Consider the following 15,800-nt stretch of genomic DNA (forward strand, 5'->3'; position numbering starts at 1 on the left):
TTTGAAATCTATTATTACTCTATTAATAATAAAAAAATAGATTCCAAACAGTATATTGTCCATCAGTTGCAACGCTTGCCCTTATCTCTTCCTCACCTCTCAGTGTAATTATCCCAAGATCTACTCTACTTCCACACATTATTTTCTTCCAAGTGAGTCTCCCACATAAGGTTCCAGGTCTTCCTAAGTGACCCATCAGTAGTATACTCAGCAGAAATTCGTCAAAGTTCCTGGGCCTTCAACGGCATCCTTATATAGGATCAGGGCCAAGTCACACTATTTCCTTTTCATCATTACCTGCTCATTTCAGCAGCAATCAGTGGGAGCAGAAGAAAAGGCAATCAGATATCTGTGATCAAGTTCCCATGTTGCATGGAATTTATTTTGGTGCAAATTTGAGTAGTTTTCCTTCATTAGTTCTCCAGTGCACTTTAGGCTACTGGAAGAAATTCTCTCCAATGAAGACACTGGTAAATTCTATTACTGGCTAAACAAGTAGATTATCAAAACATTTATACTTGTAAACAAGAATCGGTCATAATGAATATTTTATAAGGAAAAAAAAGAATCAACCCCTAGAAACAGTACAAGATGATTTATCCAGTATACCAGTGCCTGGAACTGCCATTTGAACAGCACTACTGCATGGCTCTACAGTAATAATTGATGCTCATAATGATGAGCCTGAGGCACTGCAAAATCCTAAAGAAAATGTTATAATTAGCATAGTTTATGTTAGGAGAATAACTTAGTATAGTCTATTTATTTTAAAACTAGTAACCCAAGAATGATAGAAATAGCCACTCTACTAGACCTAACATCTGCTAGAATGATACTCATTCTGAATGCATCAAATGATAGTTTGACAGGCAAATAAATAACTCATCACTTACTATACATGTAGCATCTCCTAGAGTACATTCCAGGCTTAGTATGTTATTTTCCTGGACTCCACACACAAAAAAGATATGTACTGGTCTTAATGAGTTATCTATTTTATTTGGTTGTTAATGACATTTAATAGAGACATAGAAGAACAAAATATCACGTAAACAGGTTAAAGAAACAAACAAGAGTAAAGTTTCCCAAAGGATTTCTTTTTTAAGCAAAACTGTCACTGGGTATTATTTGTTTTTTGTTATGAGACAGGGTCTCACTCTGCTGCCCAGGCTGGAGTGCAGTGACAAAATCATGGCTCACCTGCAGCCTCGATCTCCTGAGCTCTGGTGATCTTCCCACCTCAGCCACCTGAGTAGCTGGGACCACAAGTGTGCGCTTCCATGCCCGGCTAATTTTTCCATTTTTTGTAGACAAAGGGTTTTGCTCTGTGGCCCAGGGTGGTCTCAAACTCCTAGGCTCAAGCCATCCACCCGCCTCAGCCTCCCAAATTGCTGGGATTACAGGTGTGAGCCACCACTCCCAGCCTAGTCACTGTGTATTTTTAATAAGAGATTTCTGCCCTACAAATGTGATTTTCTTACTTGGAATAATTTAATACTGTTTCCCTACCTTCCCTGTCTCTCCCTGATTTGTAAAAGGCAGATGATTTTTAAAACCACAAAATAACTGCTTCGTATTACCAAAACTAACATAAACAACAAATGTATCACTTTTGTTTTTGAGTAGATCAAAACCAGAACCTCTTATTAAAAGCAGCAAATATGAATTAATCCAATATAAATTGCTTCTCAGAACAGTGGTGACATGAATTCAGAGGCACTGCCATCTGAAAAATCCATAAATTCAATGAAAAACAAAGCAATTTTATTTACTTAGTTGTACCTGCTCATCTCTTTGTCTCCACTCTTGCCAATTTTCTTCTCGTGAATCCTTCTGTACTGGGTTTGACAATGGGAGATCATGTTGAGCGTTACAAACAGCATGGGAGGATTTCTGGGGAATTTTCTTAAAAGCAAGATTCCTGAGCTATAAAACAAACAAAAAATATATTAAATTCAGTTTACCAATCCTGGGATACTAATGATTTTTTTAATACAAAAATGGTATTTTTATATTTCTACTCCAAACACTTGTTTTGCTAACTCACACAACTAAAGTTATTATTTGTGTTTTCTATAATCTTTGTAGAATGTTAATTTTGCCAGCATTTGAGATAATGTTGGTAGATCTATATATAAAATGATTAAGTGAAAAATGTATTATACTCTATTATACCACCATTTTAATCATTCTTCTTTACTAAAAAGAAGTTTATAGGAGTAGAAAACAGTAGAACAAGTGCGCTTTTAAAATGCAAAACACAGCAGGCTCAGTGGCTCACCCCTGTAATCTTAGCCCATTGGAAGGCTGAAGCAGGTGGACTGCTTGAGCCCAGGAGATTGAGACCAGCCTCAGAAATGTGGCAAAACCCAGTCTTCACAAAAAATACAACAACACAAAAAAACTAGCTGGGTGTAGTGACACACACCTGTGGTCCCAGCTACCCAGGAGGCTGAGGTGGGAGGATCACCTGAGCCCGGGGGGTTGAGGCTGCAGTGAGCAGTGATCACGCCACTGCACTCCAGCCTGGGTGACAGAGTGAGACCCTGTCTCAAAAATAAAAATAAAATAAAATGCCAAACAATACAGTTCAGAAAGCATACACATTTAAAATTTTAAATTGTGAGAGATCGCCTAAGCAACTCTGACAACTACTTTGCTAGTCCTGAAAAATACAGGGCCTAGTCCACAAAGTAACATAATCAACTAAAACAGTATGAGCCAAGCCACTCCCAATGATAAAAATAATCTGAGACAAAGTAGTTGAAACAAGACAGAAAAATACTGAGAGGCTGTTATGAACTGAATTTGTTAAATTAAGTTTAGCCAGCAGACTCTGAGCATACTGCCCATGAGCTAGCCCTGTTCCGCAAGGAGCAATTAAAAAAAAAAAAAAAAAAGTTTAGCCTAAAGCTGCCTCCTTACATATTTTTTTTTTTTTTTTGGCAGAGTCTCGCTCTGTCGCCAGGCTGGAATGCAGCGGCGCAATCTCGCTCACTGTAACCTCCACCTCCCAGGTTCAAGCAATTCTAGTAGAGATGGGGTTTCACCGTGGTCTCGATCTCCTGACCTCATGATCCGCCCGCCTCGGCCTCCCAAAGTGCTGGGATTACAAGCGTGAGCCACCGCGCCCGGCCTTTTTCTACTTTTAGTAGAGATGGGGTTTCGCCATGTTGGCCAGGCTGGTCTTGAACTCCTGACCTCAGGTGATCCCGCCCACCTCAGCCTCCCAAAAGTGTTGGGATTACAGGCATGAGCCACTGCGCCCGGCCCCCACTGCCTCCTTACATATTTTAAGTTCAACTTGAAAGTTTCTCCATACATAGTGAACTGTAACCTAACAATGTATAAACAAACTATAACCTACTTTTGTACCAATCACAGGTGGTCAACTGTCAAACCATGTTCAAATAAGGCAAAGGTGGAGCTGTAACCAGTCCAGCTGTTTCTGTACCTCACTTCCGTTTTCTGTCCACAAATACTATCTGACCATCTAACAGCCCAGGAGTAGCTCTGAACCTATTCTGGTTCTGGGGGCTGCTGAATTGTGAATCGGTCTTTGCGCATTTGAAGTGTTCAATTTAATTTGTCTTAAGTTTTTAACAAATTGTATCCTCCCTAAAGATACCTTGAAGCCCTAACCTCCAAGTGTCTCTGAATGTGACCTTATTTGGAAATCGAGTCTTTACAGATGTAACCAAGTTAAGATAAAGTCATGTTGAATTAGGTTGGGCCCTAATCCAATATGACTGGTATCCTTATACAAAGAGGTGAAGACACAGATACACAGAGAATGCCACATAACAACACAGGCAGAGATTGGGGTGAGGACACAGGAAGCCAAAGGAATGCCACGGATTGACAGCTGCCACCCAGAAGCTAGAAAAGGCATGGAAAGATTCTACTCAGAGTCTTAGAGAGAGAATAGCCCTGTTGATGTGTGAATTTGAACCTCTACTAGACTCTAGAACTGTGAAAAAATAAATGTCCATTGTTTTAAGCCACCAAGTTTGTGGTTTTTTTTTAAGGCAGCCCTGAGAAACTAATAAAGAGGCTTTCAACTGAGGATCAACAATTTTAACTGGTAATATTAGGTTGGTGCAAAGTAATTGTGGTTTTTACCAAATACATTGTTCTACAAAAGGGAACAAGATAGAAACACCACTGTAAGTAGCTGGTTTCTGATTTGGAAAGGACATTCAGAAGGAGATCCTGCTGAAAATGAAGCACTGGTAGGTCGGCTACTGTTTGCTTTACAGAAAGTAAAGGCTTATAGAACTGCAAATGGCTGAAGTGGAAAGGGTGGATCCTTCACACTCATTCTGTTTTATATTTTCTTATTCTCTAATATAAACTCCATTATTGCCTTATTTTCTGTTTCCCCCAAATCATCTTAATTCCTAAAAGAAAATGGTGGGCAATCAAAAGTTCTGAAAGATCTGACTTCTGAAAGGTTATCATCTAGTGAGGAAAATATCTTTCCCTTAAAGTTACTGTGTGGATGGCATTTTAAAGAACATTTAGAAAGCAATGGAGATGGGAATGTAACAGAAAAAAAAAACTGAAAAGGCTTTTTTCTAAGTCTTGGGACATTACTATGAGAATAGAACACTTTTACTACTTCTTTCATTAAATAATAAAAAGAAAGGTCCTTATATACCCAACTGCTCCTTCTATTAAAACAAAACACATACTAGAGTTGTATTTCAGAATTTCTTTTAAAAACAATGGGCATATTAAATGTTGGCCATATAACTAATGCTAAGGATGTCTAGGAAAAAAGGGGCTTCCACACAGTTTTTACTCTAAAGAAAAGAAATGGGCCAGGCGCAGTGACTTACACCTGTAATCCCAGCACTTTGGGAGGCCGAGGCGGGCGGATCACGAGGTCAGGAGTTCCAGACCAGCCTGGCCAATATTGTGAAACCCCGTCTCTACTAAAAATATAAAAATTAGCCAGGCGTGGTGGCACGTGCCTGTAGTCCCAGCTACTCAAGAGGCTGAGGCAGAAGAACTGCTTGAACCTGGGAAGCGGAGGTTGTAGTGAGCTGAGATCACAGCACTGCAATCCAGCTCAGGCGACAGAGCAAGACTCCATCTCAGAAAAAAAAAAAAAAAATGACCATCGAATGCATAAAAATGTACATTCAATGTGAGTTACAGAGGGTCAGGAATAGTGTTGCACACCTGTAATCTCAGCACTTTGGGAAGCTGAGGCAGGTGGATTGCTTGAGGCCAGGAGTTTGAGAACAGCCTGGGCAATGTACTGTGACCCTGTCTCTACAAAAAAAAAAAATTAGCTGGGTGTGGTGGTGCTTGCCTGTAGTCCTAGCTACTTGGGAGGCTGAGGCGAGAGGACTGCTTGAACCCAGGAGTTTGAGGCTACAGTGAGCTATATCATGCCACTGAACTCCAGCCTGGGCAACAGAGAGAGATTCTGTCTTCTCTTAAAAAAAAAAAGAGGCCAGCGCGGTGGCTCACACCTATAATCCCAGCACTTTGGGAGGCCAACATGGGTGGATCACTTGAGCAACATGATGAAACCCTGTCTCTATCAAAAATACAAAAAATTAGCCTGGCGTAGTGGTGTGTGCCTGTGGTCCCAGTTGCTTGGGAGGCTGAGGTGGGAGGATCACTTGAGCCTGGGAGGCAGAGGTTGTAGTGAGCCGAGATCATACCACTGCATTCCAATCTGGGTAACAAGAGTGAGACCCTGTCTCAAAAAAACAAAAACTAGTCGTATGATTTTTGCCTGTAACAGTAAAAAACAGGAAACAACCCAAATGCTTATCATGAGTTCAATTAAATAAAGTATGAAATAACCACATAATTAAATATGGGTAAACTGTGGATTCATTTAAAATAACAGAGATCTGTATTTACTAATATGGAAAACCACTCATGATTAATTTTTTTTAAAAGCCAGTTATAAAACAGTCTATTATATACCCCAATTTAAGTATTACACGGATATATACATACATGTATATATTCATATAAATTTATGTATGTGTACAGAAAACACATACCAAAATATTAATTGGTTCTATCTCTGGTCATATCTATAAATGACCTTTGTTTCCTTTTAAGACTTTCCTATTTTAAACTTTATGCAATGAACACACAAACTTCCACAGTCAGAAAAAACGTACTTTAAAAATGTTCAGGCAGGGTGTGGTGGCTCACGCCTGTAATCCCAGCCCTTTGGGAGGCTGAGGCAAGCAGATTGCTTGAGCCCAGGAGTTCAAGACCAGCCTATGCAACATGGCAAAACTCCATCTCTACAAAAAATGCAAAAATTAGCCAGGCATGGCAGTGTGTGCCTGTGGTCCCAGCTACTTGGGAGGCTAAGGTGTGAGGATACCTTGAGCCTAGGAGGTTGAGGCTACAGTGAACTGTGATCGTCCCACTGCACTCCAGCCTAGGTGACAGAGTGAGACCCTGTCTCAAAAAGAAAAGATCATTACATTTGATTTTAAATATACACAAATTCACATCCATTCATTGAAGTAACATTTTCAGAGTACCTGTGGAACAGGTACTATGGACACATAGGGGAACAAGATAGTCTCTGTTCTCAGGATGATTACCATCTACTGGGAAAGCAGACAACACAAATAATTGTAAGTGTTACCTCATTTGCTTCACTCTGTTGCTGTTCCTTCTTTTTTCTTCTTTTCTCTCTTTTTTTCTCATTTGTAGTTGACTTGCTTCCTAAAGTTTGAGACTTTCCAGTATTTCGACCTTTACCTTTTCCAGGTTCAGAATCAGAGCCACTGCCACTATCCACTTGTAACAGGGCAAAACGAGAAGCAGTGGTGGGAACAGAACTAAGTACTGCTGAGGCCATCATAAAGATTTTTCTTTTAAAATACTTCTGTCAAGAATAATTTCTGTGGGGAGGCAGAAGAGTAGGCAGATGGGTAAACAAACACAGAGTAAAATCTGTTGTAGATTCTAAAACAACCATATGTAGATAAAATAAATTTCTTCTGACACTGGATTTAGTAAATTTGGATTAATACCCACAGCACTATTAGCAATAACATACTTTTATATTTAAGTAAACAATATAACATTTTACAATAGAAAAATGATATGAGATTTCACAGATATAATGTACTCATTTTTCCATGTATACTTTAAAAATTCATGGTCTTCCTCTCTCAATCATTCTGTAATATATACATACTTATAGAGAACATCCTAAATCAATATGGTTTACAGTGGAAAAGAATATCATTTTTTCATCATACACAAAAAAAAGACCTTTAGTCCAACTACATGTTAACTCCCAACTTCCAATACAAGAAAAAAAGGAGTAAAGACGGAATACCATTGTTATCACATATAAAATACTACCGTAGGTTTGATTCTAGAGACTGTGATTTAGAACTGATCGCAAAAATAAAGAGCTTAAATTCTCTCAACCAAAGGAAACTTTTCAAAATGCCTTCCACATTATGTTTTAGTTCACTAGTTTCCATGCAAGCATAGGTCAGTGTAGCTTCATTCCGTGTGCTGTCAGCTTTTCCACAACCGTTTAGACTTAGAAGGGATCTTAAAAGTCCCCTAGTAGTTCCTAATCCAAATCCTTTAGTTGTACAGCTAAGGTAAGTGGAGTTTAAGTTGGTTATGTGACTTCCCTTAGTTCTTTCTGGAAGTCAGCGGCTGAGTCTCCACCTGGACCTAGATTTGTTGAACCTTATTCTGAAAGTCCAAATTAAGAAGCCCTGTAACAACCAGAAGACGAAGTACTCTTCTAATTAAAAAAGACACAGATTGTCTTAACAGAATGGCGACTCAGAAATTTGTATTTTGAAATGTTTCAGGTAAAAACAGAATAAAGTATTCAGTTTGAAAAAATTACGATGAACACTCCAAGTAGCCAGCACAAAGGTTAACAAAATGTTAACTGACTCCTATGCTTCTCTCCAATTGCATTCCCCCACTGCACCAGCCAGAGATAACAAGTATCCTGATTTTTGTATAACTTACTCCTTTGCTTTTCTTTATAGTTTTATTCTATGCCTTGATTCACAGTGATCATATCTGAATGAACTGCTATCATTTCCAAAATATCCCACTGGTTACATATATATTTCTCACTATATCACATTATCACACAGGTCCACCCTATTCATTGTGGGAAAGGGCTATGTAAAGGTGAATACTAAGAAGTAAGGATCATTAAGATCCATTCTGAAAGCTAACCACACACTATCGTTTGTATGTTTTCAGGAGGGAAGAAAAATTAGAAGCATGTATTCAATCTTCCACCTTAAGTAACCAGAAAAATATCTGGAAATATTTCAAGTTTTTAGTATACAGTGCAGAAAAATCACAGTAAGAACTGATGTCTGAAGATGCCATCTAGCCGTCATTAAATCGTGGCATTTTTATTACAATCTCGTGTTAAGAAATTGCTCCTGTGCCTAGAAATATGCAAATCAAGATAAAATATCACAATGTAGAGATGATACCACATTGATAAATTGTGACAGATTTTTGGCTCCAATCTTTTCTACAAGCATGAGAATGAAAGCTTCATAAGTTATTACAAAGGAGAAAATGTTTCAAAATGGAAAAGAAATTCCAGAAATATTATGGAAAAGATGAATTCTGCTTCAACCTCAACATATCTTATTAAAATAACCCTATAGGCCGGGTGCAGTGGCTCACACCTGTAATCCCGGCACTTTGGGAGGCCGAGGTGGGCAGGTCACTGGAGGCCAGGAGTTCGAAACCAGCCTGGGCAACATAGTGAGACCCTGTCTCTACTAAAAATACAAAAAATTAGCCGGGCATAGTGATGCATGCCTGTAATCCCAGCTACTCCAGAGGCTGAGGCTTGAGAATCTCTTGAAACCAGGAGGTAGAGGTTGCGGCAAATCAAGGTTGCACCACTGACTCCAGCCTGAGCAACGGAGTCAGACTCTCTCTCTCAAAAAAAAAAATAATAATCCTATATAAAATTTTACTTTCTTGAGCACTCAAGGTATAATTATCCTATATAGCTGTTCAACCATCATTATATTCAATTTTAAATGTTGGGACTATTAATTGCAAGTGGCAGCTGTATTACTGTTCACAAATATTCACTGTTTCTCCCTGAAGGGGAATAATACTATACATCACTTCTCTGTTGAAGGCAGGTATAACCAGGTAACTTACTTTGGCCAGTGAAATATAAACTTTAAAAAGCTTTACAAGTCAGTGTGTGGTTCAACATGTTCTCTTTTCCCTGCTTCTGTGATTGTGGAAGCATATACTGAGATGGAATTTCTATCAGCCAGATCTAGTAAAGTCTGCAACCACAATGAACAAAGCCCCTTTACTAACCTGTGGTGGACATGGTAGCTTGAGCAAGAAAGCAACTTCGCTGCTTTCAGCTGCTGAGATTTTCAGATTGCTACTGAAGCCTTATCAAGACTTATATCTTACACAAAAAAATTTCTTTCCATTCTAGGACTGATAACGAAAACTGTGAATTTCATATATGGATTATTTGCATGCGTTAAATGTTCACAAATGTCTATTCTGAAACATCTCTCCAAGGGTCATAGAAATTTTATTTCTGTAGCATAAGGCAGAGCTATCTTACCAGGGTATCCTTAGATAAAGTTTCCCTTAGGCCTTGGGGCAGCCAGGAAACCCCTGAAAAAGTAAAAGCCTCTGTTCCAGTCACTTCCAGATACAAGAAACCTCATCCAGTGCTCCTCAGTGGGTAGCTCCTGCACATGCTGCTCTGCAGTTATGTCAACTATGAGAAGGGAAGTGCTCCAAGTCCTAGTAATCTACCTCATCAGACAACTGCAGAATGCACTGCTACCCATTATCATAGACAGGCCTGTGAAACTGTTGGAAGATTATGTTCGAGGTGCCTGAACAGCAAGGCACACAGTAGAATAAGCAGCAAGTCAAGAATGGGGGAGTCCAAAATCTAGTGAGCAAGGTTTCCTTAAAGCAACAGCCTTAAATCTCTATACTGATTATATTTTTACCCATTTGCCAGTGACATGCATTTTCAGCAGCATCAAATCTAGCTGCAAGGTGACTGCTCAAACAATGCATATGCTTTCTGTCACCCAGAGCTTTGTCATTAAACACTTGAAATTAGAAAGGTCAATTGAATTTGAAATCCTGTCATTCACTTATTTATTCATTTGTTTATTTTTGAGACAGGGTCTCGTTCTGTCGCCCAGGCTGGAGTGCAGTAACATGATTATGGCTCACTGCAGCCTCGACTTCCTGGGCTAAAATGATTCTCCCAGATCAGCCTCCTGAGTAGCTGGGACTAAAGGTGTGTGCCACCATGCCTGGCTAATTTTTTGCAGAGACAGGGTTTTGCCATGTTGCCCAGGCTGGTCTTGAACCCCTAGGCTCAAGCAATCCTCCTACCTCAGGCTCCCAAAGTGCTGGGATTACAAGAATGAGCCACCATGCTCGGCTCTACAATGACATTAGTTCTAAAAAAAAAAAAAAAAAAAAAAACTCAAAAAGAAAAAATGGTTATCTATACTCAAGTTGAAAAAGTTAAGCATAATGTAATCAATACAATATTGATTTTTTTGCCCTGTGTCAAAATTTAGAAAGGGCAACTACAGGTCAGAATTGACAATGAGACGCCTTTGGCCATTCACATCAGTGATGGACAAGTCAAATGACAGAGAGCAACTATCGAAGAAGAATATGTTGCACACTTTTAAGAGAACATTACCCTCGATAACTAATTTTTCAGAATTTTGAAAAAGATAGTTATGTTATGCAATCCAGGAATTCCTCTGTAACTTTTTTTTTATATCTTGCTAAGAAGAAATAAATAGGAAGACTACGAAAACATTAGGCTTTTAAAAGATACTATATTTCAGGTCATGGCTAGGGGTAGTATTCCTTCAGTCTTGTGTCCTAAACTTCTGCATCTCCACATACAGTCACATCTAAGAGATGTTAGGATAAACAGATTCAAACACAGCTCTTCTCCCTCCCTCTCTATACTTTTTCTCTTTCAAATACACTTGGTCTTTAAAATTTAGATGCTTCTATGCTCAGACATTTAAATACACATAATATAATTAAGGCATACAATGCAAATGAAAATACAATGGACTGCCAATTAAGTTACATACATTAGTCTATGAATATGGTGGCTAATACTGTATATTAAACATTTACATATTATTAAGGTACTACACGGATCAGGTTTTTGGTGCAGAAATCTAATGATTATTTTATTTATATTTTTCCCCTCTTCCCTTTGAGTTCCTTTTAAAAATAATTTCAAGGATATCTTGGCTCAGTGGTGCACACCTGTAATTTCAGCAACTTGGGAGACTGAAGCAGGAGATCACTTAAGTCCAGGAGTTTGGGACCAGCCCAGGCAACATAGCAAAACCCTATCTCATAAAATAAATGATAAAACTAATTTCAAGGATAATGTATAGTTGAAGGAAGACAAAATAAATTCACAAGATAATTTTAAAAACAGAAATGTTTCAGGGCAAAATGTGAAATAAACACACATTCTCAATATGCAGGCAGTTCACCATAAATAAATATATCTTCTACTATCTTCCATAATGTAATGACTACCACTAGTAAAAACTATTAATTTATACTTAAGATGGCAGCGGGCCAGACATGGTGGTCCATGCCTGTAATCCTGGTACTTTGGAAGGGCTGAGGTGGGCAGATTGCTTGAGCCCAGGAGTTCAAGATCAGCCAGGGAAACATGGCAAAACCCCTTCTCTACAAAATGTACAACAGGCATAGCGGTGCATGACTGTGGTCCCAGCTACTTGGGAGGCTAAGGTGGGAGGATCACCTGAGCCTGCGGGCTGAGGCTGTAGTGAGCAGTGATTGTGCCACTGCACTACACCTTGGGTGACAGCCTGAGACCCTCTGTCAAAAAAGAAAAAGGAAAAAAAAAAGATGGCAGCAGTGTCAAAAATATAACAAAGTCTCTACTTTACATATACTTCATACCCAAAAAGCCAATTATTTGACTTATTAAATGTAATAGCATATGTTAGGGCTTTCACTAGCAACCCTCTTTCTTCAGATTTTGCATGTACTCCAAGAAAAAACAACTTGAAATTTCTTGAACACACTATTAGTTTACTTGTTCATATCTTTAACTATGCTGTTCTCTTTTGTCTACAATGTCATCTATCTCTTCCACTGAAAACTTCCATTTATTCCTCAAAATCCTGCTCAGGTGCTAGCATATCTATGAAGCGTTCTCTGACCTGTGCCTGAAGTCAAACATTCCCTCCTCTGTAATATTTCCATACTTTAAACTTACTATTATTGAATGGACTCCAAAAAAATTATCTTTCTTGTTGTGTCTAGCCCCTATGATCCTGATTTCAAGATCCTGAAAGACAAGAGTTTCTATCCCTTACAAATACCACAGGACCTGGCACATAGAAGACACTTTTATTGAACTTAGTGTTTTCTTCATGTTTACATTCTTCAAGTACACAGCTATCTATGCAGTGAAAGATGTGCTCTACAAGTAGAAAAAGAAAAATGTGAAGTGCACAATAGACAATCCTCAATTCCCATAATGCAGATGTGCATGAGCAATTATTAGCAGTTCAAAGTTGTTTCATTACGGTAAGTACCATTCTAACAAACTAATCGCCACAACCAATTTTGTCTAGGAAGCATATCTGGTTTTAAAGTGTTGATTTAAGCCAGCCGGGCATGGTGGCTCACGCCTGTAATCTCAGCACTTTGGGAAGCCAAGGCGGGCGGATCTCAAGGTCAAGAGATTGAGACCATCCTGGCCAACGTAGTGAAACCCCATCTCTACTAAAAATACAAAAACTAGCTGGGCGTGGTGGCGCACGCCTATAGTCCCAGCTACTTGGAAGGCTGAGGCAGGAGAATCGCTTGAACCAGGGAGGTAGAAGTTGCAGTGAGCCAAGATTGCACCACCACATTCCAGCCTGGCAACAGAGTGAGACTGTCTCAAAAAACCAAAAAACAAAAGTGTTAATTTAAAAGAATTAGGATGCATTGGTTGCTTAAGTAAACTGCTTCTAAAAATGAATAGCCTAAGCTACAAGCAGCAGAATTTCTTTTTTTTTCCTCTTTCTGTATACATGGGGTCTCACTACGTTGCCCAGGCTGATCTCAAACTCCTGAGCTCAAGCAATCCTCCAGCCTCGGCCTCCCAAAGTGCTGGGATTACAGGCATGCACCACCAAACCCGACCCAAGCAGAAGAATTCCTAAGTGGCTGGTAGTCTTGGCCTCTACCAAGGTTTGGAGGCACACTGCCATTATGACTTTATCCCTCCATGCTATGACCTCACTAGAATCAAGACAGACAGCAGCAGCCATATCTCAGTCCAGAAGACCACAGTTAGGGAACTTCAAAACACACACACACACACACACACACACACACACAATTATATACATAAAATCCTTAAATCAAGAACAACCAAATATATCACTTTTTATGAGATGAATGATAGCCATCTTCTATTAACATTACCAGTTAGCCTGACCAAAAAAAGATATTAATGTAGATGCCAATTAGTGTGGCCTCACTGAAATATAACTTAGATTGAAATTAACTGAGCGTAATATGAAATGGCACCAAGTATCACTGATTTAACACCTGGTGAAATAAAAAATTGTGTTATTTCATGTTCTGTTCTTCAAATAACCAAACAGTATCTTTCACTTTGGCTTCTTAAAAATTAGGGTTCACAGGCCAGGTGTGGTGGCTCACACTTGTAATCCCAGCACTTTGGGAGGCAGAGGCGGGCGGATCACGAGGTCAGGAGTTCCTGACCAGCCTGGCCAACAAGGTGAAACACCGTCTGTACTAAAAATACAAAAAAAAAAAAAAAAATTAGCCAGGCGCCTGTAATCCAAGCTACTCAGGAGGCTGAGGCAGGAGAGTTGCTTGAACCTGGAAGGCAGAAGGTGCTGTGAGCCGAGATGGCGCCATTACACTCCAGCCTGGGCAACAAGAGCAAAACTCCGCCTCAGGAAAAAGAAAAAAAATTGGGTTCACAATCAGCAAGTGTGAAGTGCATACTAAAACTCTGCTCCAAACACACTTACTGTAAGTGATGTAAACCTAATGGGTATGCCCCAAACTCCATTTTTTCCTCATAGTTAAGTACTGAGACCCCTCTCCAATCTGCAGCTCCCACTTTCTGTAGGCCAAGAAAATTAATCAAAAAATACAAGCAGGTACTGAGTGAGGATCTGAGGGATTCTCCCACGAGTAAAATACATGTATTTTCATTTGCCCACAATGTTCTCTTGGTCAACTTCTGGGTTTTGCTCTTACTCCAGAACTGAAGCTACTATAGTGTTATAAATCTGTTGAGAAAAGAAATCTAGATTTCTATTAAGATTTTTAATATCTTAATTTGCCAAAAAGCTTCTCAAATATTTTTATAGCTACAAGTCACATTTATTAAATGATTCCAGTTACAATCCCAAGCACATTTACTACACAACAGACAATGCTAAATGGTGAAGAAAAGTGTCTCCGGCTTTTTAGTATAAGACAGACGATCTTTCATTAGTCCTTCTAATGAAAGCATTAGCATCTACTCTGAAAAATCTGGCGAAGGTAAAGAGTGAAAAAGAAGAGTAAGAGAAAAGCCAATCAGACAATTTGATAAACTATTTTTGTCATTACTGTTCAATATTTATGAAGCACCTTAATGCTCGAGATCTGACAAAAATTCGGAAAGGCTGTTCCAAACAATAACAGAAAAAAAAATCACTTTTCAATAGCTGGCGGTGGAGGAGGAGGAGCACTATATTCAAAAAGTAATTCACTATACCTCATTCATGAATGAAAGCCAAATTTCACCCATAAGCTGTTAACCGATGCTCCGAAACTTATTCGCAAAGTACACAGAGCAAGAAATTGCGCTGGGCGAAACCTAACTCGGGCGGAGAAGCGGCTTCAAAACCTGAAAGGGAGAAAACGAGTCAGGTCGTTGCTCCAGAAATTTCCGAGCGCCCGGCTCCCCGGGAGGGAGCGCGGGCGCTAGAGGCGAGGAGGGGACGGTGGCACCTGTCACTCGAGCGGCCCCCACGGGGTCTCGGGAGGCTCAGCGGCCGCTGGCCTGGGAGTCGGATGCGAGTCCCTCTCCGCCGCCCAGAGCCTTGCGCCGAGCGTCGGGCCGCGGCCCTTTCCGCGGAGCGGCCCTCCCGTGCCCTCTGCCCAGCGGCTCCGGCCAGTGGGGCCCGTCGCCTCAGGCCGAGTCCCCGCCACCCGAGGCCGGGGCGCCGAAGGGAGCGCTGTCGAGCCGCTGCCTACGCCTCCGGGGTGCCGGAGTGGATACCCGCGAGGCGGGCCCGCCTCCGCGTACTCACCGGGCCTCCCGGGCCGCCGGCTCGGCCCTCCTCTCCCTCCTCCCCCCGCCGCCGCCTCTCCCGCGGCTCCCCGGGCGGCCGCACTGGGCGTTGGGACTGGTCTGGGTCAAGTGTCGGCAGAGCTGGGGGCAGGCTCGCGCCAGGCGGGGGTCGCGGTCGGCCCGCAGGCTGGGCACTAACGGGTCCCGGGGCGCCGGGGCGGACCGCGGCTGCAGGCTGCGGTGAGGGGCGGGGAGAGCGCGGCTGCGAGCAGGCGGGCGGGCGGAGGGTGGAGGGAAGCCCGGACGCAGGGGGCGGCGTGAGAGCCTCCGGGCGGGGGCGGGGGCGGGGCCTGGCGCGTCCGCCGAGCGCGGGGGTTTGTTTATTTTCGCGGTTGGTAGCGGCGCTGGCGCTGGTTAGAGGTTCGCCGGTGACGTGAGCGCCCGAGTTGGGGGAGAGGAC

General features: G+C 41.2%; 1 protein-coding gene across 3 annotated transcripts in view; it reads right to left on the reverse strand.

Annotated features, from left to right (window-relative positions):
- Nucleotides 1-15,740, reverse strand: part of GKAP1 (G kinase anchoring protein 1) — an 80,271-nt gene extending 64,531 nt beyond the window's left edge. Inside the window, exons 1-4 of one of the 3 annotated variants that reach the window (XM_032164385.2) lie at nucleotides 15,360-15,740; nucleotides 14,822-14,953; nucleotides 6,635-6,893; nucleotides 1,783-1,926 (exon numbers count right to left, since the gene is read on the reverse strand). In XM_032164385.2, the coding sequence (XP_032020276.1) occupies nucleotides 1,783-1,926; nucleotides 6,635-6,853 (363 nt within the window). In that variant the 5' untranslated portion in view covers nucleotides 6,854-6,893; nucleotides 14,822-14,953; nucleotides 15,360-15,740. The remainder of the gene's footprint in view (nucleotides 1-1,782; nucleotides 1,927-6,634; nucleotides 6,894-14,821; nucleotides 14,954-15,359) is intronic. The other 2 variants (XM_058446183.1, XM_032164384.2) reach the window with 2 other exon arrangements.
- Nucleotides 15,741-15,800: the final 60 nt, after the last annotated feature.

Source organism: Hylobates moloch, unplaced genomic scaffold (genome assembly GCF_009828535.3).
Source record: "Hylobates moloch isolate HMO894 unplaced genomic scaffold, HMol_V3 SCAFFOLD_10, whole genome shotgun sequence".
In the NCBI taxonomy this organism is placed as follows: domain Eukaryota; kingdom Metazoa; phylum Chordata; class Mammalia; order Primates; family Hylobatidae; genus Hylobates; species Hylobates moloch.